The sequence below is a fragment of the Myodes glareolus genome, chromosome 18 (genome assembly GCF_982192425.1).
Source record: "Myodes glareolus chromosome 18, mMyoGla1.1, whole genome shotgun sequence".
Lineage (NCBI taxonomy): Eukaryota > Metazoa > Chordata > Mammalia > Rodentia > Cricetidae > Myodes > Myodes glareolus.
In genome coordinates this window covers 34,924,255-34,950,054 of record NC_142043.1, presented here as the reverse complement: position 1 = coordinate 34,950,054, position 25,800 = coordinate 34,924,255, and the positions used below count along the sequence as shown (strand labels likewise).

Below are 25,800 nucleotides of genomic sequence, written 5' to 3'. Positions count from 1 at the left end.
TGTGTTTCCTTAAATTCTCTTAAATCCATGAGGTCAACATGAACAACAGGCGCTCTGTAACCCTCTGTGGTCTCTGGTCCCTCAGCCACATTTCCCCTTGTGCTTATTTGGTTCTCCCTGTTCATGTTGCTTTCATGCCGGAGTCTTGTTTACTGGCTATCTGATTTCCTTGCAAATGTCAAGTTGGAATTTGGGGCACAGCAGAGTGAAAAGCATTTCTGGCTTCTGAATTAGGAATTTGATTTTTGTTGGCTGAAGACAGTTTGCTTTGCGGCTGGCTGTCATGATCATTGCTACAGCCCGGGACCTGGAGTGGGTCTCCCTTGCCCTGCTGAAGGGCATGCTTCCTGCCCAGAGAGTATCTGGTGTGGACCTGGAAGGCTTCTTCAGCCCTATAAGGACTAATGACAGGCTGGGGCAGGACACCATGTGCTGAGGGACAAATCTGGGAGGGAAGGGCATCCTTGAAACTAGCCAGTGAAACCTAATTTCATCATGTAGGTCCAGGAGAATTCCCAAGGCATTAGGTCAGCCTCTTCTGTTGTCCTCTGGATACCTTGTGCCAGGGTCTAAGCTGGTCTTGGCAGTGTCACAGGGAGCCAGATCTCCATTGTGAGGCTGGGTCCCACCAGTGGACTCTGAACTCAGAAGAGTAAGAAATATTTCCCCTGGGCCTGGCCCAGGTATCCCAGCCCATGTGGTGGTAAAATGACTCTTTGGTAGATGTGGCAGGTGCAAGGTAGTGGGTGTCTGAGGAGGTTGCCGACTCAGCTCCAAACAGCCCCTTTTCCTGCCCTCGGTGGGCCATGTTCCCAGACTGTATTTTGGTTAGTGTGACAGAGCCCCAGAGTCATCTGGCCTGGGCACAAGCTCTGTCCTTCCCCACCCACAAGAGAGAGCGCTCCCATAAAAGGGCTGAGCGCTCTGCTCCCTTGCTGGGAGTGTGGAGAGCAAGGGGGGGACCATGGACTTCATCAGCATTCAGCAGTTGGTAAGGACACAAGGCAGGTTACTGGTCCTCACCAGTAACTCAACACAAGGTGCAGGTACCCAGACTTTATGGCCAGAGTAACGAAGTCTGACTGAGGGGACAGCGTGGTTCCTTCCTGCCCATCTCATGTTAGTGGGTATCAAGAGAAGGAAGACAAATAGGAAAGAGGCTGGGCGATAGTAGATGGTAAAATTCTTGTGTTGTTGAGTCTGTGTTTGTTTTTGGTGAGTGTGGTACTGGGGGTCCATCTTGGGGCTTCATATATGTGAGGTTAGCACTCGCTCAGCACTCGGTCACAGACTTGCACCCCCAAGTTTGTAGGTATGCCCTTGTCTGGATGGTAGAAAAGAACTGGAAAGTGGTGAGTTACTCTGGAAGTCACGGATATAGCTGTATCGTCTGGCTGGAACGTTCTGGAGGGTCTGGCACTTTAGGGGTGGTATTCGTCGTGTTCCATGAGCAGTGAGAGAAAGTAATGCAGTGTCAGTTTGGGTGGCAGAGCATGGAGGGCACGCGACACGTATAGCTCACTGTGGCGCAGTGGCCCCAGCCGGCTCCTGGGAGGTGGACCGCCAAGCCAGGAGACAGGAGACTGTTGAAGCTGCTGAGTTAGAGGGAAGCCTGCGATCTTCCGTTCCTCTCTGCAGCACTCTCACCGGCAGTCTGCACCTTCCTCCCTCTCCAGCTCCCTGGATGGCTGTTAAGGGTCTGGCTGGGTATCAGCTGTGACCAGCTCTCCGGGATGGTTTGAGCCCATTTTACAGAGACAGAAACATAGTCTAAGACCCAAGGGCTGAAAGCAGGGATTTGGAATTTGGCCAAGGAGCTTCTCTTCTCTAAGCTTGGGTCAGGTGGCAGTATGGCATGCATAGGAATCTAGGCAGAGAAGCCCAGGGTGGAAGCTAAGGTGCCATCTGTCTGAGCTCCCAGGTATGAACCCAGTATAGACAGACACCAGCCTCCCTTCACTCTGTGATTTACTGATAGCTGACAGCAAATCCCCTGGACTTGGCCACTGCCACAGTCTGTAAAAACTGTAGATGGGGTGTGTGTGTGTGCACCAGCATTGCAGCCCACCAGGAAATGTTCAACAGGAAGAGTAAGGCTAACTCCCAGGTTCAAACTGACCTTTGTATGTCAGGTCTCAGCCATCCTGCTGTGCCCCACAACTGATTCCCAAGCATCCCTCCAGTGGTCCCGTTCCTTAATCTATTCCACCTGTCCTGCAGGTAAGTGGAGAAAGAGCTGATAGGAAAGTGTTGGAGTTTGGACATAGAGTTCCCGATCCTGGAGGCTGGCCTAGTGACTGGAGGCTCGGACCCCAAGAGGCCGTGGCCCGGGAGAAACTGAAGTTGGAGGAAGAGAAGAAAAAGAAAGTAAGTGCCTTGGAAAGAGGGTGGGACAATGTGGGTAACTATGAGCAATGAGGACCTAGAGCCATGGCCACTGTCAGCTAGCCAGAGTGGATCAGTCTTAGCCAGGAGCCTGCCCTGAGACCCTACCTGGTGACTGATGTCTGGCTTGGGCATGTCTTCTGCCCTAGCTGGAAAGATTTAACAGCTCCAGACTGACTCTGGACAATATGAAAGACTTGGAAAACTTGCTTCAAAGACGAAGAGAAAAGCGACTGAGACACAAAGTCCCCCCCAGGGAACCTGAGCCTGTGGTTGAGGTGAGTGAGGAAGGCTGGTGTTCCAGAGGCAAAGATGGCCTCTTGTCTTGGGGGTCTGGTAAGAATGATCTACGGGCTGCAGCTACTTAGTCAGTGCATGGAGAGCTGCATGGAATGCTTGTGGAGCCTTCTGTCCCTTCAATGGGGTGATGCGTTAGCGCCTTAGCTTCTTGCGACAAAACACCTGGCAACTTAAGGGTTATTTTGGCTCAGTGCTCCAGAGTACATAGTTAACTGTCTCACTGCTGTGGGGAAAGCATGGCGGCAGGAGCTTGAGGGAGCTGACAGAGAGAGAGAGAGAGAGACAGACAGACAGACAGACACAGACTGACTTTGTGTACCAGTACTTGCCTGTATGTACATACGTGCACTGTGTATGTGCCTGGTGGTCAGAGGAGAGCATCATATGCTCTGTACAGATGGCTGTGAAGCAACATGTAGGTGCTAGGAATTGGACCTGAATCTTCTGCAAGAGCAACAAGTGCTCTTAACTGCTGAGCCACCTCTCCAGCCCCAATGCTCATTTCCTTAAGCTTGCTCTCTCCTTTTCTTCAGCCTAGGACCCCAGCCCATCAAAAGGTTCTACCCACATTTAGAGTGGTTTGCAGCAGCTACCCTAACCTAGATAATCTCTCACTGATGTGCCCAAGGACTCGTCTCCTAGATGACTCTAGATACGGCCAAATTAAGCCTCACAGGCAGCTAGTTGTAAGCAAGTGCTGGCCACTGAGGACTTAGCCACACAATCAAGCCATTCCAGTTTGTTCGGAGCTAGATGTGTGTAGTCTGCAGGGCTGTTCTTCAGTGTCCGCTCACCTGCTAGCTTCTCAGGCCTGCTGGCACTAGTGCCTCCTGGTCTGTGACACACGACCCATCTCACCTTTTGCTCATGCTGTGTGCCTGCCTGTATCCAATGTCATACATCAGTCATACAGGAAAGGGGTCTACCCTACTCCAACATAATTTCAAATGCAATGACAATTACTTTCAAAAAAGTCATATTCTGAGATACTGGAATTAAGATTCAGCATATGAACCAGAGTATGGGAACAATCAGTGCACAACACCCATTTCCCATTCTTTTTCTCCTGAGAATTGAAAAACCTACAATCCAACAGGCCAGGCGCGCTGGGCCAGACTGGTAAAGCAGAAGTGCCAGGTGCCTGAGGGCTAGGGAAGTAACTTAGCTCCCCCTTGTTCTGCTCACACAGCCGCAGCCCCAGGGCCCACTGGAGCCTGTGGACCTGGACACCTTCCTCAAGGCAGCTGTCAAGAATCAGGAAGCCCTGATTGACAAGTACCTGACGGATGGAGGGGACCCCAACGCCCATGACAAGGTAGGGAGGGTGGGTGATTGCATTTCTGACACCTGGATGTGCCATCTTGTACATTCTAGTCCTCACCTGTGACACTGGGTAACTCCAACCTGTTCTAGGAACAGAAGAGGTGGGGGTGGGTGGCTCTAAGGAGTAGCTCTCTCTTGGCCTAATTTTGTTTCTCCTCCCAGCTCCACCGCACAGCCTTGCACTGGGCCTGTCTGAAGGGCCACAGACAGCTGGTGAACAAGCTGCTGGCGGCAGGGGCTGCTATAGAGGCACGGGACTTGGTGAGAAACAAGGGACAGGGAAGGTGGAGGCTCTAGTTAGGCCTTGCAACCCAACGGGTCAGAACACCTTGGTGCTTTGTGTGCAGCTGGACAGGACGCCTGTATTCTGGGCCTGCCGTGGAGGACACCTGGACATTCTCAAGCTGCTGCTTAACCAGGGAGCTCAGGTCAATGCACAGGACAAGGTAAGGGACCAACCACTGCCTGCTCTGGGTGGTAATCTGTTAGGGACAGATATAGCATACAGGGAACAGATGTTCCCCTTGGAAGAAGGCACAGCCCTTTTGGGTTGGGTGGAATGGCCAGCCCAGATCCAGCACTGCACCCCACTTCTCCCTAGATCTGGAGCACCCCTCTCCATGTAGCAGTGCGCACGGGCCACACTGACTGCCTGGAGCACCTCATTGAGTGTGGCGCCCACATCAATGCACAGGATAAGGTGGGTGTTTGTGAGCAGCCCGAGGCAGGCCAGAGGCCATCTGTGTCAGCATCGGGCCTACAGCAGTGACCGACTGGTCTCTCCACAGGAAGGGGACACAGCACTCCATGAGGCTGTGCGCTATGGGCACCACAAAGCTACAAAGCTGCTGCTGCTCTATGGAGCCAAGTTGGGCATGAAGAATGTGGTGAGTGCCAGGCAGGCACCTGTGCTGGGGTCAGGGGGAGTACCTGGAGAGAAAGACTGACTCAGTGTCCTTGTTCACAGGCCTCCCTGACACCAGTGCAGCTGGCACGAGACTGGCAGCGGGGTATCCGGGAAGCACTACAGGCCCATGTGGGGCACCCCCGTACCCGATGCTGATGACTTTGACCCGTGGGTCACTCCTTACTACCATTCCACACCCACTTTTCCACCCACTTCTAAGTGGTTCTCTGCTCCAGTCCTGATTCTCTCTGGCTTTGCTTCTTTCAGCCCGAGGCAACAGGTAGAACAGGCTCCCTGGGTTTCAGTGAGGGAGACTGTGTTCCCTGTCACGGCTGGAGCAGAACCATAAGCAAGAAGTGGGTCCAGACAAGGGCCAAGGCCAGAGCAGGAAGTGAACAGACCGGCACTACCCACAGCTGGGCCTAGGCCTCTGTCTATCAATCCTAGGATCGGAAGACTGGCCTTGGCCTGTTCAGTAGAGATTCAGATGTGGCCAGCAGCTGCAGGGTACAAGAGAAGAAACAGGCTACCTAAGTACCAGGCATGGGTGGAGTTTCCCCAGGGACTCCACTCCTATCAGCAGCAACCCTGAGAACTTGTGGAGTAGTTCTAGGCACCTCTCGTCCTCAGACTCCGGGGGTGGTTCTGGCAGGCTGAGGGGCATGACTAGAGGATCGCGGCCCCTCAGATGTCAGTACCTACCAGGTTGCCCCAGAAGCTGGAGACCGGTGGACTGGAACTAGTGTGTACTCTGGGAAAGCTCCACCTCAGGGCTTCAAGCAGCTCTGCTTGTCTGCCAGGTGCTGGGGAGTGCTTGTGGCCCACTCAACTTTTGGGGCGGTGGCCCGCACCCCTAGCTTACCTAAGGCTCTATTGCCCCCTGGTAATGGAGGAAGCACCTGGACTAAGCTCTGTGCCCTGCACACTGAGTTGAGCACCTTGCTGTGGGACACAGTCACAGACCCTTGCAAACAGGTAGTGTAATGAGGACTTCACACAGGCACACGCTCCTTCCCCTTCCAGCTGTTTCCAGTTCACCGGTGCAGACCTGTACTACTGGCAGGGCTGGCCCCTAATATGCCAGAAAGTTGATGCTGGGCCCTCCACTGAGGCCACAGGTTGAACCAAGGGCTAAAAGGTGAAGGCTTTGCCTCCCTCACACAGCTCTGAGCTGACATTCATTTTTGCAAGTTATTTTTAGTCTAATTTTGGCAGCCTCTCTGCCCGTTACTATGTGAAAGACTAGTGCACCTTCCTAAAGGCACATACCTTTTTATGGGCAGGCCTTGCCCTGTTGTGACAGCCAGTGGGCACCTAGACAACCTGTACCATGGGCAACAGACATTCAAGACTACTCAATATGACGACTCCTCAGAAATGAGGACACTTAAATGACACACAAAGCCACCTTTTTATACAGAACATTGTTTTCTCATTAAACTGATTATCTACCACAGCCGTGTTGTCTTATGGGCACTGGGAGGAGGCAGTGCATCGGGCTACATGAAAAACCAAACCAAAGGGCTGGAGAGATGGCTCAGAGGTTAAGAGCATTGCCTACTCTCCCAAAGGTCCTGAGTTCAATTCCCAGCAACCACATGGTGGCTCACAACCATCTGTAATGAGGTCTGGTGCCCTCTTCTGGCCTGCAGGCATACACACAAGACAGAATATTGTATACATAATAAATAAAATAAAAAAATAAAATAAAGACAGGGAAATGAACAACAAACAAAAAAACCAAACCAAAGGCCTTGTCATCCTCCACTGCAGAGATCAGTGCATCACTCATGCCAGCAGGCAGCATGACATGTCACCAAATGCAAGACATGCTTTGGGGCTGGAGAAATGGCTCAGTGGTTAAGAGCACTGACTGCTCTTCCAGAGGACCCGGGTTTAATTCTCAGCACCCACATGGCAACTCACAACTGTCTGAAGATCCAGTTCCAGGGGATCTGACACCTTCATACCAATACATATAAAATAAAGATAAATAAATCATAAAAAATCTTTAAAAAAAAAAAAAGACATGCTTTACATATATCAGGGAGCGGGGAGGAGAGGGTCCTGGGCACTTAATCCCAGCACTTAGGAGGTGAGCCAATCTCTGAGTTCAAGGCCAATCTGATCAACATATTGAGTTCCAGACCAGCCAGGGTTACACAGTGAAACCTTTTCTGAAAATCCTAATGTCTAATGTTACTAGGTCAGAAGCCCTGAAAGGAGGATCCAAGTATTAGCTGAGGACACCGTTATTTACGAATACTAGCAAATTGTAAGAAAGTCTAGGTGGGTGGTGGATGATAAATACCTACCTTAATATTAATAGTCCAAGACCTCATGACACAATATAAATAAAAATCTATTTTTCCCTAATACCAATGAACATTATGGATACAAAAAGCATAGTACAACTGTTTTAAGTTTAAACCTTAAAAAAAAGTAAGCTGCTGAAGTCTACAAATGAAAATGTTTACATAGACATACTATGTTCATGAACTAGAAGGCACAACATAAAAAGATGTCAGCTCTTTCCATGTTGACAACATACAGGTTTAACACAGTTCCTACCAAAATCCAAGCAAGATGTAAACAAGATTATCTAAACTTTGTAAGAAAATGTATACCCAAAGCAATTTTTGAGCCATACATGGTAGCTCCTGCCAGCAATCCCAGCACTTGGAAGGCCTCAGGAGGATTGCTTTGTGTTGCAGCTTAGATTGAACACAGTGTGAGACAAGGTACAGCACAGGCAATGCACTGAGACTATATATGAAAACCCATCCAAATTCTGAAAAATAAAAGAATTTAACCATGATGTTACATGGTTATAAATCTAGCACTTGGTAGGCTGAGGCAGGGGGACTGTGAAGTCAGTTAGGCCCACAGACTGAGACACTCCCTACCCCTTGGGGAGTGTTGTTAAAATAGGTTTCCATCTTAGAATTCATCCTGTAGACCAGGCTGGCCTTGAACTCAAAGAACCGCCTGCCTCTGAGTGCTAGGATTAAAGGCACATCATCACACCCAGCCTGGGACCCTAAGAGAAAATTAATGGGGGGAAAAAAGGGAAAAGTGGGTCCAACTTCAGTGATCCAGTGATATATATATATATATATATCACTATATATGCTATATCCACTCTAATGTGATGTAGTGGACAACTCAGAAACAGTACCCCACACACACAAATACACCCAACAGAGGGAGAGATGCCTTTTCAACAAATGGACTTCCTTAGGCTAAACAGGAATAGGGTGGGAGGGAGCCAGAGAAAGCAAGTTTATGAGTTTGAGGCCAGCCTGAGCCTATAAACAACAAAAACCCTAAAGACCAATAACAAAAACCAGCTGTGGGGGCTGGAGAGGGCTGGGCAGAGAGGAGCAGCACTGGCTGCTCCTGCAAAGGACCGGGGTTCAGTTCTCAGCACCCACATGGTGAATCACAACCCTAACTCCAGTTCCAGGGAGGATCCGATGCCTTTTGGCCTCTGCAGGCACTAAGCATGTACGTGATGTACAGACAAGCAGACAAACACTTCATATTCATAAATTACAAAACAGCTGTGACCAAGCCTTATTTATGGAGATATTAATTTAAAATGGATCACAAGCTTACATGTAGAACAGGAACTCAAACTGTTAGGGGAAAAGGTAGACAATTTCTGAGATCTAGAACAGCTGGATATGCTGAGAGCACAAAAGAGAGTTTGGTAAAATGAATTTGACCGCAATTAAAAACTTTGTTCCAGATAAAACAGTCTCACTGTTAGTATACTGTTACTGTGAGCACACAACTGAGATGGGCAGTGCAGAGGAGCCTGGGGTTGCTTGGTCCTCTGGGCCATGTACATTCTAAGGAGGGAGAACATGGCAGAGGCCTCTTCACCTCACGGTCATCAGGGAGAGGGAGGAAGAGGCCAAGGCCCCAACAGCCCCTTTGAGGGCATGCCCAGTGACCTCAGGAGGGCTCACTTCAAAGGAATTAAGTCTTTAGTGAGCAGGCCTGAGGGGACACTTCAGATCTAGACTACAGCACTACAGGCTTAAAATCTCTGCAAACCAAACATCCAATAAAGGGTTTTAGAATCTGAAGTACGCAGACAAAAAAGGTGTGTGTGTGGGCAAATGAATGGGCAAAGAACACAGACATGACATCAAAGTGAAAACATGCACACAGATTCATATGTAGTGCTGGATTTCATCAGGAAAAACAGGCGAGAACCACAGTGGTTCTGGTGATCACTTATCTTATAGCTAAAGTAAAAACAATGACCATTTGGAGGATCTGAGAAACTGGATCCTTCCTATACTTCATCTAGGAATTGGAAGCTTATACACAGCTATAGCCAAAGACCTGACAGTTTCTCTTTAAAAGATAAACAACATGGCAACTGTACTCCTGGCACTTCCCCCAGAGTCAACACCAATCTTCACACCAAAATCTGTACATGAATGTTCATAGCAGCTTTATTTAAAGAAGGCCAAACACTGGAAACAACCCAGATGTCCTTTGATGGGGCAGGACACCATGGAACACCACTTGGCAAGAAAGGGAACAAATTACAGACACAATGAGCTGGGCCAATCCCCAGGGCACTGTGCTGAGGGCCACACACTGCACAGCCCCTGAAACACTCTTGAAATGACAAAATAACAGAGATGAGAACAGTAGAATGGTTGCCAGGGCTTAGGGATGGGGCAGCTGGCTCTGAGTGGTAGTGACAGGACAGTGGGTTAGACTTGGGTCTACACAGGTGCTGGGTACCATCTGCACCGTTCCAGGCTTTGAGACTACATTCTAGTTTGTGAGATAGGACCACTGAGGAAAGCAGATAAAGGATGCATGAACCGTATCTTTCTAACTCCCTATGAATCTGCAATTACTATAAAATACAGAGTCAGGTAAATAGGAAAACAATAGCTCTACGTGTATTTTGGCATCCTAACTTGGAATCCTGCAACAGAAAAGGATATTACCAAAAAAACAAACAAACAAACAAAAAAAGCAACATCCAAATCAAGCCTCCAGTTAAATAGTATGGCACCAATGTTAGCATTTTAATTTTGATAAATGTAACAAGGTTATTTAATACGTTAATAGTAGAGGAAGCTGAGTATAGGGCATGTGGAACTCTTCTATGCATCTAACACTATTTCAAGCCCATAACCCTGGTGTTCAAGGTGACTACCTCAGAAGCCCAGCAGAGCCCAGCTACTGAAGGTTCTAATTGGCCAGGTGATTCTGAGGTGCAGCCAAAATGCAAAATTCTGTTTTGGGGAGAGATGATTTTTAAAGTATTTGCTTCCAACCTGAGTTTGTTCTTAGAGCATATTCCTTGAGAATATTTTCTCAGCATATCACTGTTCCCCACTTACCAGGACCCACATTCTTTTGAGGAAAGTTCCAGAAATCCTCCCTTCCCACCCTAACCTATGGTCCCAGAAACTGTGGAAGGAAAATGTAGGTAAACTAGAAGAGAAAAACAGTTTTCCCACCCCTGCATCCCCAAAACACCACCACTGGAAACAGAAAAGGGCCCAGAATCTGAAATAGTTCAGATACAAGAAAATCTTGACTTCTCAGCAGGTGACAAGGAGGTACCAGGTTTGCAAACAGTCCTCCCTGATTGCTGCTCACATCTCCCAGGGGCTTAGGACAGAAGTACAAGGCAGTTACAATAAACGGTCACTCAACACTGACTTTTAGCCTTCCACCCACGACCTCAAACAGAAACTGACAATACCATTAGTGGCACTATGCACAGGTGGAGGAGAAATGCAAGCTGACCCCAGGCCATGCTGGGCAGGCTTCCTGTGTAACTGGGTCAGCCTGCTCATGACTTCAGAAGGAGTCAGAGAAGCCACCTCCACAGGAGGGAGCAGAACTAGGGCACATATTTATTGGGGGAACCGTGCTTTTAGATTTGGCACATGGAAAAAACTGGAGTGTATGAATCAAAATATGGCATTGTAAGGGAAGCCAAAAAGTACACGACAGGGCCACAGATTTGAATCTCCGTCTAAAGCCAGCGCTCTTGGTTTGTTCAAAGTGATGCCAGCAACAGAGGGTTGGCCAATCAAAAACAAAGAGAGGCCAAGGCCACGTAAAGGCAGTAACTGCACACCCACATGGCACCTGGCTCAGGGAGGTATAGATACTGTGCTGTTACAGCATCAGGGGAGAAGCTGGGGACCAGAGATGATGCTGTTCCTTTCATCCCCAGACACAGGGTTCTGAAGGACTGATCTGTCAATCCAATCTCCTAAGGGAAGGCAGGGTCAGCTGAAGGCTCTGGCACTCAGAAGGCCCAGGACCCACATCTTATAATGGCCATCTAAAACGTGGCCAGAATAGGTGGAGGCAGGCTGGCATGAAGCTCCTGATTGACTCTCCCCAGCTCCCCACACGCTTGTCCATTTCCAGCTCAGGGCTGCCTGGCAAGCAGTTACACTGCTGGGTTCTGCCCAGGGCTCTCCTCCACTGGGATGCCAGGTCTGCTGTTGCTGGACCCTAAGGAGGGGGAAAAAAGAGAACGGTATTCACACTAGTCAAGGGAGCAGGCTCTAGCAAAACAAAGTACTGAAACTTTAGGACAAAGAGAAACGGCTTGGCTAGATGGGCCCCAGGACACCTTAGGAACCTCAATGCAGAGTCAGGAACATGATCAGTAGGCCTCAAGAGAAAAACCTACTATGGGCAGATGTCATCATAAAGGACAAAGATGGGCTACTGATTTTTTTATGACATTGGTTTGTGGGTCTGCCCTTCCCCCACTTCTTTGGGGCAGCAGGGGTTGGGACAGGGTCTTATGCAGCCCAGGCTGACCTTGAATGCCAGATCTTCCTACTTCCACTTCGCAAGAACTAGAATTATAGACTGTACTACCACAGCTGGCTTTTAAACTTTATTTCTTTCATTTTTCATAGCTTTCCTTACATCTATTTTGTGTGTATGTTTAAAAGAGTAAGGCTATGCACATGTCATGGCATGTGTATGGAGGTCAGAGGACAACCTGTAAGATTCAGTTCTTACCTTCTACACATAGGTCCTGGGGACTGAACTTGGGTCAACAGGCTTGGTGGCAAGCATCTTTACCCATAGAGCTATACTGCCAGTCCTTATTTTGTTTTGAGACAAAGTCTTGCTGGCTGGCTTAGAATTCACCAGGCAGTGAGAGTGACCTCAAACTCAAGGCAGTTCTCCTGCCTCATCCTCTGGAGTGCTGAGATTATAAGTGTGAGCCATGGTACCTAGGGGGTGCTATTTCTGACTCCTGGGGGCTCAGGCAGCTATGCTGGGCAAAAAGAAACTTCCATGGATGATCAAGAGCCCCTGTGCTACAAGGAAGCCTTGTGCTCTAGGACTAACAGGTGTGTTGTGTAAATACATAAACATAAAATGTAGTATCCCTCCCAACTCCCCCCATCAAAAGAAATGCACCACTGCCTGGGGAAGCTGTCTGTAGTGCCTGCCAACAGCTAAAGGATGGGGAAAGTAAATCAAAGAAAAAGGAAACAGATATTTACCTTGGTGTTTTCTTAAAACAAAAAATGCTCACTAGTCCACAGTCATTTATCAACTGCAGTTTCCAAATGTGCCAAAGAGGGAAAGGTCTACTGGGAAGGCTGAAGAGAGCGGAGAGAAGAGAGAAGAGGAAACATGCTATTGAGTGGCAGTGGGCCTCAGCTCCTCAGCACCACGCGGAAGGCTGGGGAGGGCTCTGTGCTACACGGGTGTTGCTGGGGACCACAGAGGGAAGTCCCAATCACAGGGCTGCCAGGGCGAGGAGTCCCAGGGTCAGAAAACTCAGAAAAGGGCCAAGAGTTTACATTTTGCAAGTCACCATTGCCACTCTGAGGCAGCCAGACAACCCCAACAAATGGGTGGACTCTAATAAAACCTTATTCATAAACTCTGAAACCTGGCCAAATCAGGCTTCCCACACCATAGTTTGTTGATCCCTGATGTAAGTGGGGGTTTTTGTTTGTTTTTGTTTTCTTTTTATTTTCTACAAGACAGGGTTTCTCTGTGTAGCCCTGGCTGTCCTGAACTCAGAGATCCACCTGCCTCTGCCTCCTGAGTGCTGGGATAAAAGGTATGTACTGCCATCACCTGGCCCAATCCCTGATGTAGGCAATTTAAAATTCTTGTACCTTCCAAATATTTCAACAAAAGCACTTTTCTGCCAGGGATTTAGTGCCCAGACCCACTGGGACTGGGTCTCCCTGAGCTAGTTTAAGTGGTGCCCTCTGAAAACAGCACTGTGCAGTAGCTCAAACACAGGAAGGCCCCGGAGTCAGGCAAACCTCAGCGTGGATAAACCATTAAGGAAGAAATGGCCCTCAAGCCACTGTATATTACTCTTAGGAAAGGTTGTCTAAAGAATGGGCAAAGCCAAGAGGATTACAAATTCTCTACAGACTAGAGCTTCAGCTCAAATGGTAGGATGCTGGCCTAGGTGTGCAAAGCTTTACGTTCAACCCCCAGCACTTGGAAAGAAAAGCAGGCAAAGGAAACAAGGAGGAGGGAGCAAAGGGAGGGAAGACAGGATGGGGAAGGAGAGAAAAATCCCTGGTGGAAGACACTCTTTTCTTCAAAAAGATTTCATTCATTCATTTATTATGTATATAGTGTTCTACTTGCATGTATGCCTGCAGGCCAGAACAGGGCACCAGATCTCATTACGGGTGATTTACGGGTGTGAGTCTCCACATGGGTGCTGGGAATTAAACTCTGGACCCCTGGAAGAGCAGCCAGTGCTCTTAACTGCTGAGCCATCTCTACAGCCAGGAAGACACTCTTAAAAGAGAACTACCCTCCCAGTTCACGTTTGTACCTTGAATATAGCCCATGCCGTCTGAGTTAGTGGTTGGAGCCAGAAAACATTCATGTTTTAGAAACAAGTCTTGGTAAGACTAATGTGACTGTGTACTTCTGTTGTGGGGTATTCCACAAAATGCCAGGGTGAACACTGACCACCGTGTGAACACAGTGAGAAATAAATGCCTTTCTGAAATTGACATTCCTTAAGAATGGAAGTTGACCCATGCCCACAGCCAGGACTAAGAGGCGTAATACCTAGAGCCAGAACCCACAGGAGCTGAACCATCATTGTGGCTCAGGGTCAGGGGTTTCTATCTTTTTGTGCCTTGTGTCACCTCTTGATTAAAAAAACAATTTCTACTGTAAAATCATGTTTGTGATTTTAGTCCCCAGGAGGCCGTCTAGCCCCGGGCCCTCAAACCCCACTCCTCATCTGTGGAAAAACCCAGCAATTCCCACCTCTCAGGATGTGGGCAGCTTCACCAGTGAAGACGGGGTCAGCTCTAAACATGGTTCTTGCAGAGTAAATAGCAGGTAAGAACTTGGGTCCCTTGGGTGGCAGAATGGAGCTAATTCCGAGGTTCAGTTTGGCAATCCTGACCCTTATCCAAGGATCAATGAACTCAAGAAACAACAGAAAACCCTTGGCCTTCATCACCCAAACCATAGACTCTGTGAGGCAGCCCAGTGCCTACCCATAAAGCAAACTGCCCCCGACCCAAGCGCTTTCTGCTTCAAACTCTACAGAACTTCACTACCAACATGTGCTGGCCCAGCTGCACAGGAAGTGTCCCTTCAACAGGGCTGAGGACAAGCCACTAAGTGACCTGACCCTAGTCTTAAGTGGCCTGAGAGTTTCTAAACTGAACATTTCCCTACTTATCAAGAACTAATTAAGTCATCTCTAAGAGGCCACAGAGAGAAAAGGCGTTCTGCTCTATTTTGAGTGCCACTTGATTGTGTAATTCAAGCTACTCCACACAGCAAGAAGGGAAAGGATGGGCAGAGAAACAGGAGGACACAGGACAGGGGAGCAGGGAGCACAAGCAGCGCAGCAGCAGGATTGCCCGTGACCCCTGGACCCCAACACTGCAGGATGTTCCATGTGGGGCTTACCTGCTGTCTCAGCGGACTTGTCACCAAGAAGCCTGGTCTGGCTGCCTGGTATGGCGTGGAGCTCAGCATTCTCTGGGGACGGAGGCAAGCTTTGCGCCCGGGAAGCCAGGAGTGCATTAAGGTACTGCAGCCGTGTGACCTAGAGAACAGAGAAATTACACAGCAGAGCTCCCACCTCTGACCTGCACTAGACAGGCATGACCTTAAAACGAACAAAGGGCAGAAAGTCATTGAGCCACATGGTTTTGTTTTACAGCCAAATTTTAAGATTTTAAGATCTATAATGGAGAGATCAGGTGCAAGGTCTCCAGACATGCCCAGACCCCAACAGTCCAGGGAGAGGGGAGGCCCCACCATTCGGGGTGCGAGCCTGTCATCTTGTGCTGAGTCCACTCTCCGACTTCACAGTGATCAGCTGAACTAGCCCCCTTGGGGGCACAAAGTCAGTTAAAGTGGCACCAGTGTGTAGCCCAAGCAGTCACCTTAATGAGCTGCAGGTCAGAAAGAGCCCTCACGGTGTAGTCAGGACAGTATGTGGAGGAGCGAGTGCTCTCAGTTGGTGCAGGCTGCAGGTCATGGCGGAGGAGCTGGCGTGAAGACACTGGGGACTGGTGAGCTGTGGAAGGAATAATCAGAGACAGTGGAAGGCAATGGGACAACCGCACAGCCTCTAGGGCCCACCCCTTAAGTCACCTTTGAGAGGAGATGAGTGGGAACATGGAAGACCATGAAGAAGCTACCTTGGAACGTTTGCAGGGACCAAGTGGGCTACCAATATAAACAAGGGAGAGATGCTGCGATGCCCGCTATACTGCCTAGAGACAAGAAGCCCCTTGTGGGGCAGAGACACAGGCTTTTGAGAAGCCAGTGTCCTGGGCACGAAGACCTGCTATAGCATCCAGAGTGTCTGCAAACCATGACAACCCTCAGCTGCAGAGGGGTCATGACTTACCTGAAGACGGAGCTGTCAGAGCAGACACTCCATAGTATGTGAAGGCCCCATTCTCGAACTTCAGGCCCTCTTTCCCAATTTCTACCTCGACCTTGCCCTGGGAGGAAGACAGAGGTGGACAGGTTATCTCTCCCGTCATAAGAGAGTACAGGAGAAACCACAGCCCCAATTGTTTAAGGGTGGCTGTCTGAATCTCTGTCTCCAGGTTTGGACAACCATGGTTACCTGCAAGATGAGAATGAAGTAGTCCACCGGCTGGCTGCGCTGGTACAAGTAATGGTGTGCGGCCAGGCGGTTGTTCTCATCAAACCTCACCTCCTGATTGACACTGGGATGCTTCAGCAGATGCAGCAAGACTTTCTCGGAGATTCGCAATGGGCTGAACACATCCACCTCTGCCCCACGGTGGGAGAAAGGGACAGTGTCCATTGGGGTCCAAATGGCCTGTCATCACACCTGCCTCCTGCTGCCTCCTGGGCTCTCCCAGAGGTCCCTGGGCTGCGGTAATCCATACAAGAGCGCCAAGCAAGGCATACAACATGGGCCAGATGAGGTTCCCAGAACACACCTTATCAAGAGACACCCACTAGCTCTGCAGAAGGAAGCAGATGCTCTTCGAGAGCCTCCAGCTCACTAGGAGCCAAGCTGGTGTCTGGTCTGGGTGGTTTCTTGACCCTCTGGGTGGTGAGACCAGGGGCAAGGACCATCCTTCACCCTCACCTCGGGAAAGGAAGCGCTGGGTGGCCAGGAGCAGCTGAGGCGAGATTTTTACTTTATATTCATCATCAGACACCTTGAATAAGGAGAATTCCTCCTTCCGCTTGAGAGGGGTGCTCAGGGCAACAGTCCTCTTCTTCCTGGTGTCTGCAGAGGCAGAAAAGATGGCATGAGTGGCAATCAGCACCCGAGTATGAACACAAACAGAGCCAATGGCACTGTCACTCGCTCCTTCCTCCCAGGGATTTCAGGGGAGACATCACCAGGGCCCCAAGGAAATATGCTTGGCACTGCTCCCTCCAAGACACAATAATCCCAGTGCCTAGGACAGAGGAGGCAACAGCCACACTTCTAGCCATGCCCAGAGGAGGTCTGACTCTCCTGCAGAAGAGACTGATGCTGTGGAGATCCTTCAGATGTGAGTGCTTGAAAATCACCCACAGCAAATGGCAACAGCTACCCTGGTGACCCTGCATCGGTTCAGGAATTGAAGACACAGGCGTGGCCTGTGAGACCCCAGCTATTAAGCATGGACTCTGTGTCTGCCCAATAGAGTTGGCCATCATCCTTTGAAGAGGAAGACACAATCAAAGGTCCCATGACTGTCTGCTACAGAAGACCTGATCAACAGCTGGTTGTAAAGAATATTTTTTTTCTTTTTTTGGAGAAAGGGTCTACTATACATCCTCTGTTCGTCAGGAACTCAGAGAGCTACCCGACTTCGTCTTGCTAGGATTAAAGATGTGGAATTTTTTTTAAAGCCTATATGGTGCAGGTGACCATACACAGCCCCATTCAAGCTATACAGATACTCTACTACTGGGCTTCACACCCAGTTCAAAAAAGGCATTAAGGAGCTATGAGCAACAGAATATGGGCCAGCAAAAGCAGCAGAAAGGGACTGGCCTGTTAAGGGCAGACACTTCTTTCAGCGATGGAGGGCTGTTACAAAGCTCCCTGCTCACACAGGGGCCACAAAAGTCAACAATGGGACAGTCTGCCTGGCTTATACGGAGGGCAACAATGGCCCATACCACAGTAGGGAAGATAAGGTCTGGTTAGAGCTCTAGCTAGTTTTCAGCAGCATTAAGACCCACTTGGCCCCTGAAACAGACGCCTTTCAGACTGCTGGAAGGGCTCCAAGTTAGAGAACAAAGGTCAAACTCACGGTAGTCTTCAGACTCATCCAGGATCTCAGACCTGATGATCTCCTCAATGACATCCTCCAGCGTGACCAAGCCCAGCACCTCGTAGAAGGGGTCGCCCTCCCCTTCATTGTTCACCTTCTGCACGATGGCCAGGTGGGACTTCCCTGTAGGAAGGGACACACATTTGCACACTGCAGGACCTTCCAGGTTTTCTTACACCAAAAAACAGATGCCTGTACTGGCCACACCACACCCTTTCCTCTGCACACTAGTGAGCACACAAGGACCGCATACCTGCTACACAGCATTTTAGCCCCTGCCCTGAGCTGTATTCTCAGCCCTCTTCTTACCCCCCACCTTGGTTTTTTGAGACAGGGTTTCTCTGTGTAGCCCTAGCTGTTCTGGAACTCACAGAGATCCGCCTGCCTCTGTCTCCTGAGTACTGGGATTACTGGTGGGCGCCACCACCACCTGGCCTGATTTTATTTTATTACTCAGCTATCTGACTTTATTTTTAATGCAGTGCTTCATTACTGCAGCCAATGTCCAGGCAATTACAATGCTCCTGCCTCAGTCTCAGGAGTGCTGAGATCAAATGTACACTACTATACTTAGTTTCCCCCTTTTGTTTCTTGAGGAAGGGTCTCACTATACAATCTAGGTTGGCCTGGGATGTGGCCATCTTGCCTCTCTAGTGCTAAGAGGGTAGACATGCATCCTCAGCAGGTTTTCCTAATTCTGAGAGCTGCCCCTCAGGGGTTTTCTAGAGGATGGGACTGGTAAGTGCGGGCATTTAGAATCCACAGTATGTCAAGAGGAAGAACTAGAGCTGGAACATGCCCCCTTGCTCCTGTGTCTTTCTCATTCACTTTTCTATTGGTTGATTTAATGAGGACAGACACACTTGACAAAACCCAACTCTTACAGGGCTGGCAAATGTTGGGGAAACTTCATAAATTTACTTGGGGTCACAAAGTGTTTTCCATCCATAAAACTTTATGTCTATTTGAAAGACAGAGTGCAAGTTATATATGTAATTTAAAATCCTTTCTTTTTTTTTGAGACAGGGTTTCTCTGTAGCTTTGGAGCCTGTTCTAGAACTAGCTCTTGTAGACCAGGCTGGCCTCGAACTCACAGAGATCCACCTGCCTCTACCTCCCAAGTGCTGGGATTAAAGGCATGCGCCACCACTGCCCGGCTTAATTTAAAATCTTATAGTAACATTTTAACACTGTATGTTATCCAATATAGATAAAACATCATATCATGTCAACATGTAACCAACATGAAAACACTATACACACACACACATACACACACACATATATATACACACACACTTTACACCTCTTTTTATATTTTATAACACACCTTTGAAACCTGATATATATGTGCCTAACCCTTGGAGCACACAACAACCCAGAAAAGGGTCCACTCAAGGGCGCCAGAGTCATAGGTGGGTTAGAGGGTTATAGGATGGAGACAAGCAGGTCTGAGGCAAGGCAATGAGAACACACACTCCTATTACTGGTGAAAAAACAGGTCCAGACCCACATGGGGGCTATTTGCTCCCAGGATCTTTTGGAGAAAACTCAGCCTTCACATGAATCATGAAATATAAACCAAATAATGCATCTTTCTTCAGGAGGCTTCAACGCCCCCAGGAAAAGATGAAAGCCTCCCAGGAGGAAAAGGCCACATGCCCCTGATAACTGGTCATTCTGTTGAGTCAGAGGTACTGGGTCAAAGTGCCAGGTTTCTAATTCCTTCCAATCCTTGGTGATAGTCCTCAAGCTAGCAGGCAGGTGCCATTTCCACAAGGGCTGCTCTGCCATGGAATACGAATTTGTGAGGCCAGGCAAGGAAGGTCAAGAGTGCAAGATGCAAGTTTTGGATTCTCAAAACCAAAGTCTGGGTTCTAAAAGGCCACTCAGAGCAGAGAAGGCTCAAGGCAGCTCCCTCCTTCCAAGAGTGAGTCCTTCTCTCCAACATGCCACTTACTGGAAGGGATTAACCTCTCTGTTGCTCTCAAACTTCTTTGAAAAAGACTCACAATTCTGCGACCCGTTGCACCAGGATGGTTCAATAACAAATGGGAGGAGTCCCTGGCCATATGAATACATAAAATAGAGAGCTTGGAGGGACAGAAGGCCTTTTACAAGGAAACAGCAGGAGGAAAGAAAGGGGGGCTGGAAGAATTAACATTCTGTCCCCACTGGATAGGATTGGATATTCCCTAGGGTACAGTCTGGCTAGACCAGCTCCACAGAACCATGGCAGGTATGACTGACATAACCTGATGAATAAGCCACAAACTGGAAGGCTCTAGAATTTTCATTTTAGTAAGCAGGCTCAAAAGCAGTGTAATTATTTGGACGCCGGAACACTGTGTGTATGTGTGTGTGTTGCTGGGGATAGAAACCAGGGTCTTTCTCACTACAGCCATCACTGACCTATGCCTCAAGCCCCCTTTGATATCTTCTAAAGCAATCATGTATGCATGCACATTGAGAAAAATCATGTGGCAACATTCCTCCCAGCAACTGGGCAAAGCTGACTCATCTCAGTACCACGACAATCCTTGGCTTGACAGGATCTCAAGTTTGTGAGGGCAGAGGCCAAATGAAGAGCTCATCCCTAATCCTTCCTGTTTCAAAAATCTCATGGGGTTGACAGGGAAGAAGGCAATGGGTTGACTGCTTGCTTTACTCCAAAGTATTCTCTCTGTCAGGCAACTTGTGCATAAAACAATCCCTGCAAGGGGCACCTCTTCCCCCCGTTTACAAAAGTCCTAACCTAATGCTGCTTGAAATAAGCACATGGACCAACACTCCCACAGGGTGTTAGACAAGGTACCACAGACTCAAGCTCCAGGAAGATCAGAGGCCACCACAGTCTCAGATGCTTGTGAGAGGGGAGAGAACTGATTTACAGAAAGGACCCACAGAAGAAAATGCAGGCCAAGGAAGCTCCCCATTCACCACAGGACCAAAGTCAGGGGACAGAAAGGATCCCATTGATCTCTAGGTTGTACCCTGATCCTAGAAGGCATGTTACTGGGAAGCTTCTGAAATAATCTATTTAAACAGAGAGGCATTCAGCCCCAAATCCTTCAGCATCAGGATGCTTGAAACCTGCCTGCTGAGTCCTCCAGCGGCCAACCCCAATCTGGAGCAACCATACCCGTGGCCTTCCCTGTGTGTGACATTTCCTTCTTGTTGACATGTCTAGTTGACAAGTCTATTTTTCCATCCTAAACCCAAGAGCAGAGGGTTTCTCTCCAGCCACATATTCTCCATCCTTTGGTCCTCTGCCAGTCACTGCTCCCTGGGTTCTACTTTGCAGCCATGCACGGTGAGTGAAGGCCATCCACATTCAGTCTCCCAATTACTCCTCTGTCCCAGATCCACAGATCAAGGACAAAAACTCAGTGGCAAAGTAACTAACAAATACCTGGCTCTGGGTTCCTTCCCTAGCACTGTGAGGGAAAAAAGTCAAAGTCATTCTGATTGCTGACCTCTCTTAAAAGGTGGTCTGTTCTCTTAGCCCTCAGGACATCCTAAGCTTCTGGTTCCTCTGACTTCTGGGGTTCAGACTTTTCCTGGGATCTTTTCCTGCCCCATGCTCCTGTGTGCTTTGTGTTCCCCAGGGCTTAGGCTCTCTGTACCACTCCCGTAGCCCAGGAGATAGATTACTTCTACGCTGACATTTGAATCTTCACCTCCTCTTCAATTTGTTGTTTGCAGTTCATATCAGCTGCCTGCTAGGAATCTGCTCCTCGGGACACAAATTCCAATGTAAGAAAACACCTGCTCCTGGCTCCAGCCAATACTATCACAGGCTTCCTCCAGTACTAGCTCTGGCTCCACAGTATTAGTCAGGCAGCAAATGACCTCTATTCTACCTCCTAATGCCTCCCTGGTCACCTCCTCAAGCCAATGTGGCACACTTCTTGGGTTCCCCACACCACTGCTGTTCACATCAGCCACTGATCAGTAAAAACTACTCTGGGTTACAATCTGGGTGTAGAAAACACCCAGCACTTTAGTCCGAGCTCTTGGGTGGCAAAAGTAAGCGGATCTGAGTTCAAGGCCAGCCAAGGCTACACAGTGAGCCCCTGTCTCAAAAAAACAAACAAACAAAAAAACCAACCAACCAACCAACCAAAAAACCACCCAGACAGTGCTGCTCCTGGCTCATAGCCCTGTTGATCAAACCCATGCCCATAATGCAACACACAAGTACTCCGCTCATCCTGCCCTCTGTGAACATTTTTTAAATAATTTATTTTTTTTAATATTACGTGCATTGGTGTTTTACATGCATGTATATGACTGTGTGAGGGTGCAGATCCCTCAGAACTGGCGTTACAGACAGTTGTGAGCTGTCATGTGGGAAAGTGAACCCGGGTCCTCTGAAAGGGTAGTCAATGCTCTCAACTGCTGAGCCATCTCGCCAGCATCGTCTCTGTGAACATTTTAACTAAAGGTCTGTAAACATTTTAACTAAAGGAAAAACAGCTCTCATCAACCTAACCCTTAACACCGTTACCAATTCCTAAAGCTTAAGTTCCTTTTATCCAGACAGGGACGGCCTTTAGAACTCCACTGTCCCCAATCTGTGACACCGACAGCATATCAACAGACAAAGCACAGGTCGGAGGATGGGACACTACCACGCCTCCCTTGCCCCATCCCACATGGCTTCAAATTCACAATCCTCCTGCCTCTGTCCTCAGCTGGGACATCTGGCTCTGGCAAAGAGCATATGCCACTGTCCTTGATGTGAGTGAACAGCTTAAAGGCCTTAGTAACCAGAGAGTCTGGAACATCAGGACTACGGTGGGCTTGGATTCTGGGAGAAATGGGACTTGTGCTTTCCGGTTCACCCTAATGGCTAATTCACCTGGAGTTGACACTAGCTCAGGAATGACAGTCACTAGACTAACGAGCACGCCAGACCTAAGTCTCCCGGCCGTGATAAACTAACAGAGCAAGAGAGACTCAGTCTTCCAACGACAGAGCAACCCAAAGCAGGCAGATACAGAACCCTGCTGGCTGGCTCCCAAGCCATGAGAAGTGTCTTGCTTTAAGGGTGACAGCAGCCCAGACGGACCCTATCCACTCCCTAGAAAGAGGCTGCAGGACCAAGTTCTAGGAAAAAGCCAAGACACACCTGAGAGGTCCTCCAACAGACCAGCCTCCCACTCACCCATTCACAGTCTACACACAGGTAGACAAAGACAAAGGGAGACTGGGCATGCAGAGCGCCCGTCAGAGCCTGGCACACACTGCACTCGACACAGGAGTGTGTTCATTACCGAGAACTGCCTCCTGTATTGACTGTCCAGAGGCTCACTGAGTGGACCTGGGGCCAGAAGTTTTGCCAGCTGCCCAGTTCAAGGGGGTTGTGCTCCACCTACTTCTAATCACGCAGCCCAGACCACCTAGAGCCCTGGTGTGCATCTACCCTACCCTCCAAAGAGGTATCAGGTAGGCAAGAAACACTCAGGCTCTAGAAAGCACCCTAAGGATGAGGATAGAGAGCTATACTGGAAGCCACATCCTTTCAATTCCCTCACCCCCGCCCCCCTCCAACCTTCTCAGGTACCAGACATGCACTAAGTGAGCATACATATATGCAAACAAAACACTCAGAACCATAAAATAAGTAAACCTTAAAAGCTGCTTAAACAAAGCAGTGAAAGGAGTTAAGGGAGAACCCCAGAAGCTTTAGGCAGAGAAAGGGGAGACTGGCAATGGAAATGGGAGGAGTGTGGCTTAGGGGTAAGAGCACCTGCCTGGCATGCATGAGACCCTGGGCTTAATGACTGGTGATGAAAAACAATAAAATGAAAGGGAGTAAGCTAAAGAGATGGCTCAGCTGTTAAGAGCATTGGAGGACCCAGGGTTCAGTTCCCAGCACCTACAGGACGGCTAACAATTGTCTGTAACTCCAGTTCCAGGGAACCCGGTCCCCTCTTCTGGCATGCAAACGGTACACAGATATAATACATACAAACACTCATACACATAAAAATAAAAATCTCAGAGAAAAAAAAACTTTTAAGGGAAAAAAGCAAGGAAGGGTAATTAAATTCATAATGTTGCTTTCAATGACATTAAATGAAAGTTTCCTCAGTACCCGCAGAGAACTATTTATGAGTCCTTCCTTGTCCTTCAACCTGGAAGAGCCAGGAAACATCACAGGTCCAGCTAATTTAATATTAAATAGGCGAAGATAACAATTTCCAGTTACCATAGCCTTCTGACATCCTTTTAGTTACTATCCAAGAATCTGGGTGAGCCTGGAAACCCAAGTGCACAGAAATGGCCCAGGAGAAAGAAACCTCTGGGGTTAGAGCCAAGTAGACAAGCTTGCTGCCAAGTGAGTGAGAGGGACCACGGGAGGCTTTTGTTCATTCATTTACTTTTGAGGCAGAATCTTTAGCCCAGTCTGGCTTCCATCTTTCTAAGTAGGTAGGCCACCACCTACTTAGTGACTCAGGGATTCGTGTATGTTAGGCAAGCACTGAGTTACGTCCTCACTTTTTTTTAAAAAAACAAAAACAAAACAGGGTCTTACTACACAACCCAGATTGGCCTGGAACCACCTTCCGATCCTCCTGCATCAGACTTACACAGTACTTCCCTTCCCATTTCTAAAAGACGGTCGTTAAAATATTTCCAAAGGTCGTTCCTGGACTCAAGGCCACCACTTTCTGGAAAAGGTCAAGTCTTAGTGCCTTGTCCAGTGGAGTGAGACCCTTCCCACCATCCCCTTACCTCGCTTGAACTCCTCCAGGACAGCGTCCAATTTGGTGTCGTTGAAGACAAAGTGGAGGGGATGGTTGTAGAAACGGGTGATGGTGCTGAGCGGCGTGCAGTCCTCGGGGTCCACGAAGGCCAAGTCCTTGAGGTACAGTATGTCCACGATGTTGGAGCGCTCCTCCTCGTACACCGGGATGCGCGTGTGGCCGCTCTGCATGATGCTGGCGAGGACGCCGAAGTCCAGGACAGCGCCGGAGTCCAACATAAAGCAGTCTTCGAGGGGCGTGAGCACGTCCTCCACGGTCCGGTAGCGCAGCACGCCCTTGCTGAGATCGCTGTAGGGGTCGCCGCCGCCGCGCGCCAGCTCCAGCACGCGCTCCCGGAGACGCCCCGGCCGCGCTGCCAGCTCCAGCAGCTGCCCCACTGGCAGCGCCACGGGCAAGGTGAGCAGCACCGCCAGGCGGCTGAGGCCCAGCGCGCGCGGTGCCAGCGCCAGCGCCCAGCGCCCGCTCACGGCGACCGGCAGCACCTCGGCCACCAGGAACACCAGCCCCGCGCAACCCAGCACGGCGGGCACGGCTCGTTGGCCGGCCGCTCGGTACAGCAGCACCGCCAGGGCCGCCTGCGCCAAGCTGGCCAGCAGCAGCAGCGCGCCCAGGGCGCAGCCTGCCCAGCGCCGCGCGGGTTCCAGGCGCCGCGCCGCCGCGCGCTCCGCCTCCGAGCCGCTCTCGCGCAGCACCTGCACCTCGGCCGGCGCCAGCGCCAGCGCGCTAAGCTGCAGGCCGCGCGCCACGGCCGCTAGGGCCAGCAACCCGGCCGCCCCCAGCCCCAACGCCCAGGGCGGCGCCGCCTCCTCGGCCGCCCCGCCGCCCGGTTCCACGCGCACCGCCAGCAGCGCGGAGCGCGGGCGCCCGGCCTCGGCGCGCAGGCGCAGCAGTGCACGCCACTCGCCCGTGGGGGCGGCCGCCTCGTCGGGCTCGGTAGCCCGCCCGCCCTCGGGGCAGCCTGCGCCCTCCGGGGCCACCCAGGTCCAGGAACTGTTGGCTAAGCCCGAGCAGAAGAGTCGCAAGCAGAGAGTGGCCCCTGGCGCTGCCCTTCCGCGCAGTGAGCCTGCGCCCGGCGCGCTGTCCTCCTCCATGCAGAAGCCCAGCAGTCCCGCTCCCGGCGCCGCCTCCCCCGCGGTGCTGCCCAGACAGAGCGCGGCAAGCACCCAACCCGCCACAGCCGCAGTCGCCGCCGCCATGGCCTGCTACCCCTTCTGGGCCTCAGGCGCAGCCTACCCCACTCACCCGCGCCTCCGCTGCTGCGGCCAATCGGCGCAGGCCTTCGCGTCACTTCGACCAATAGGAGGCCGGC

At 50.0% G+C, this 25,800-nt stretch overlaps 2 protein-coding genes across 4 annotated transcripts; one reads left to right on the top strand and one right to left on the bottom strand.

The window, feature by feature from the left end:
* Positions 1-844: 844 nt before the first annotated feature.
* On the top strand, positions 845-6,371 carry Ankrd23 (ankyrin repeat domain 23). Of its 2 annotated transcripts, none has more exons than XM_048430343.3 (9): positions 845-991; positions 2,221-2,367; positions 2,535-2,663; positions 3,875-4,000; positions 4,171-4,269; positions 4,356-4,454; positions 4,610-4,708; positions 4,797-4,895; positions 4,976-6,371. In XM_048430343.3, exons 1-9 carry the CDS (start codon positions 965-967, stop codon positions 5,069-5,071), a joined length of 921 nt encoding a protein of 306 aa, XP_048286300.1. In that variant the 5' UTR covers positions 845-964; the 3' UTR covers positions 5,072-6,371. The 2 variants fall into 2 exon arrangements, with proteins under 2 accessions (XP_048286300.1, XP_048286301.1); XM_048430344.2 differs by lacking the exon at positions 845-991 and adding an exon at positions 1,042-1,177.
* Positions 6,372-9,360: 2,989 nt separating this feature from the next.
* Cnnm3 (cyclin and CBS domain divalent metal cation transport mediator 3) lies at positions 9,361-25,707 on the bottom strand. 2 transcript variants are annotated; one of them, XM_048430350.3, is made up of 9 exons: positions 24,460-25,707; positions 17,695-17,838; positions 16,530-16,673; positions 16,035-16,204; positions 15,810-15,906; positions 15,340-15,473; positions 14,858-14,996; positions 12,445-12,543; positions 9,361-11,428 (listed from the first exon to the last, which is right to left on the bottom strand). In XM_048430350.3, exons 1-8 carry the CDS (start codon positions 25,685-25,687, stop codon positions 12,494-12,496), a joined length of 2,106 nt encoding a protein of 701 aa, XP_048286307.3. In that variant the 5' UTR covers positions 25,688-25,707; the 3' UTR covers positions 9,361-11,428; positions 12,445-12,493. The 2 variants fall into 2 exon arrangements, with proteins under 2 accessions (XP_048286307.3, XP_048286306.3); XM_048430349.3 differs by lacking the exon at positions 12,445-12,543.
* Positions 25,708-25,800: the final 93 nt, after the last annotated feature.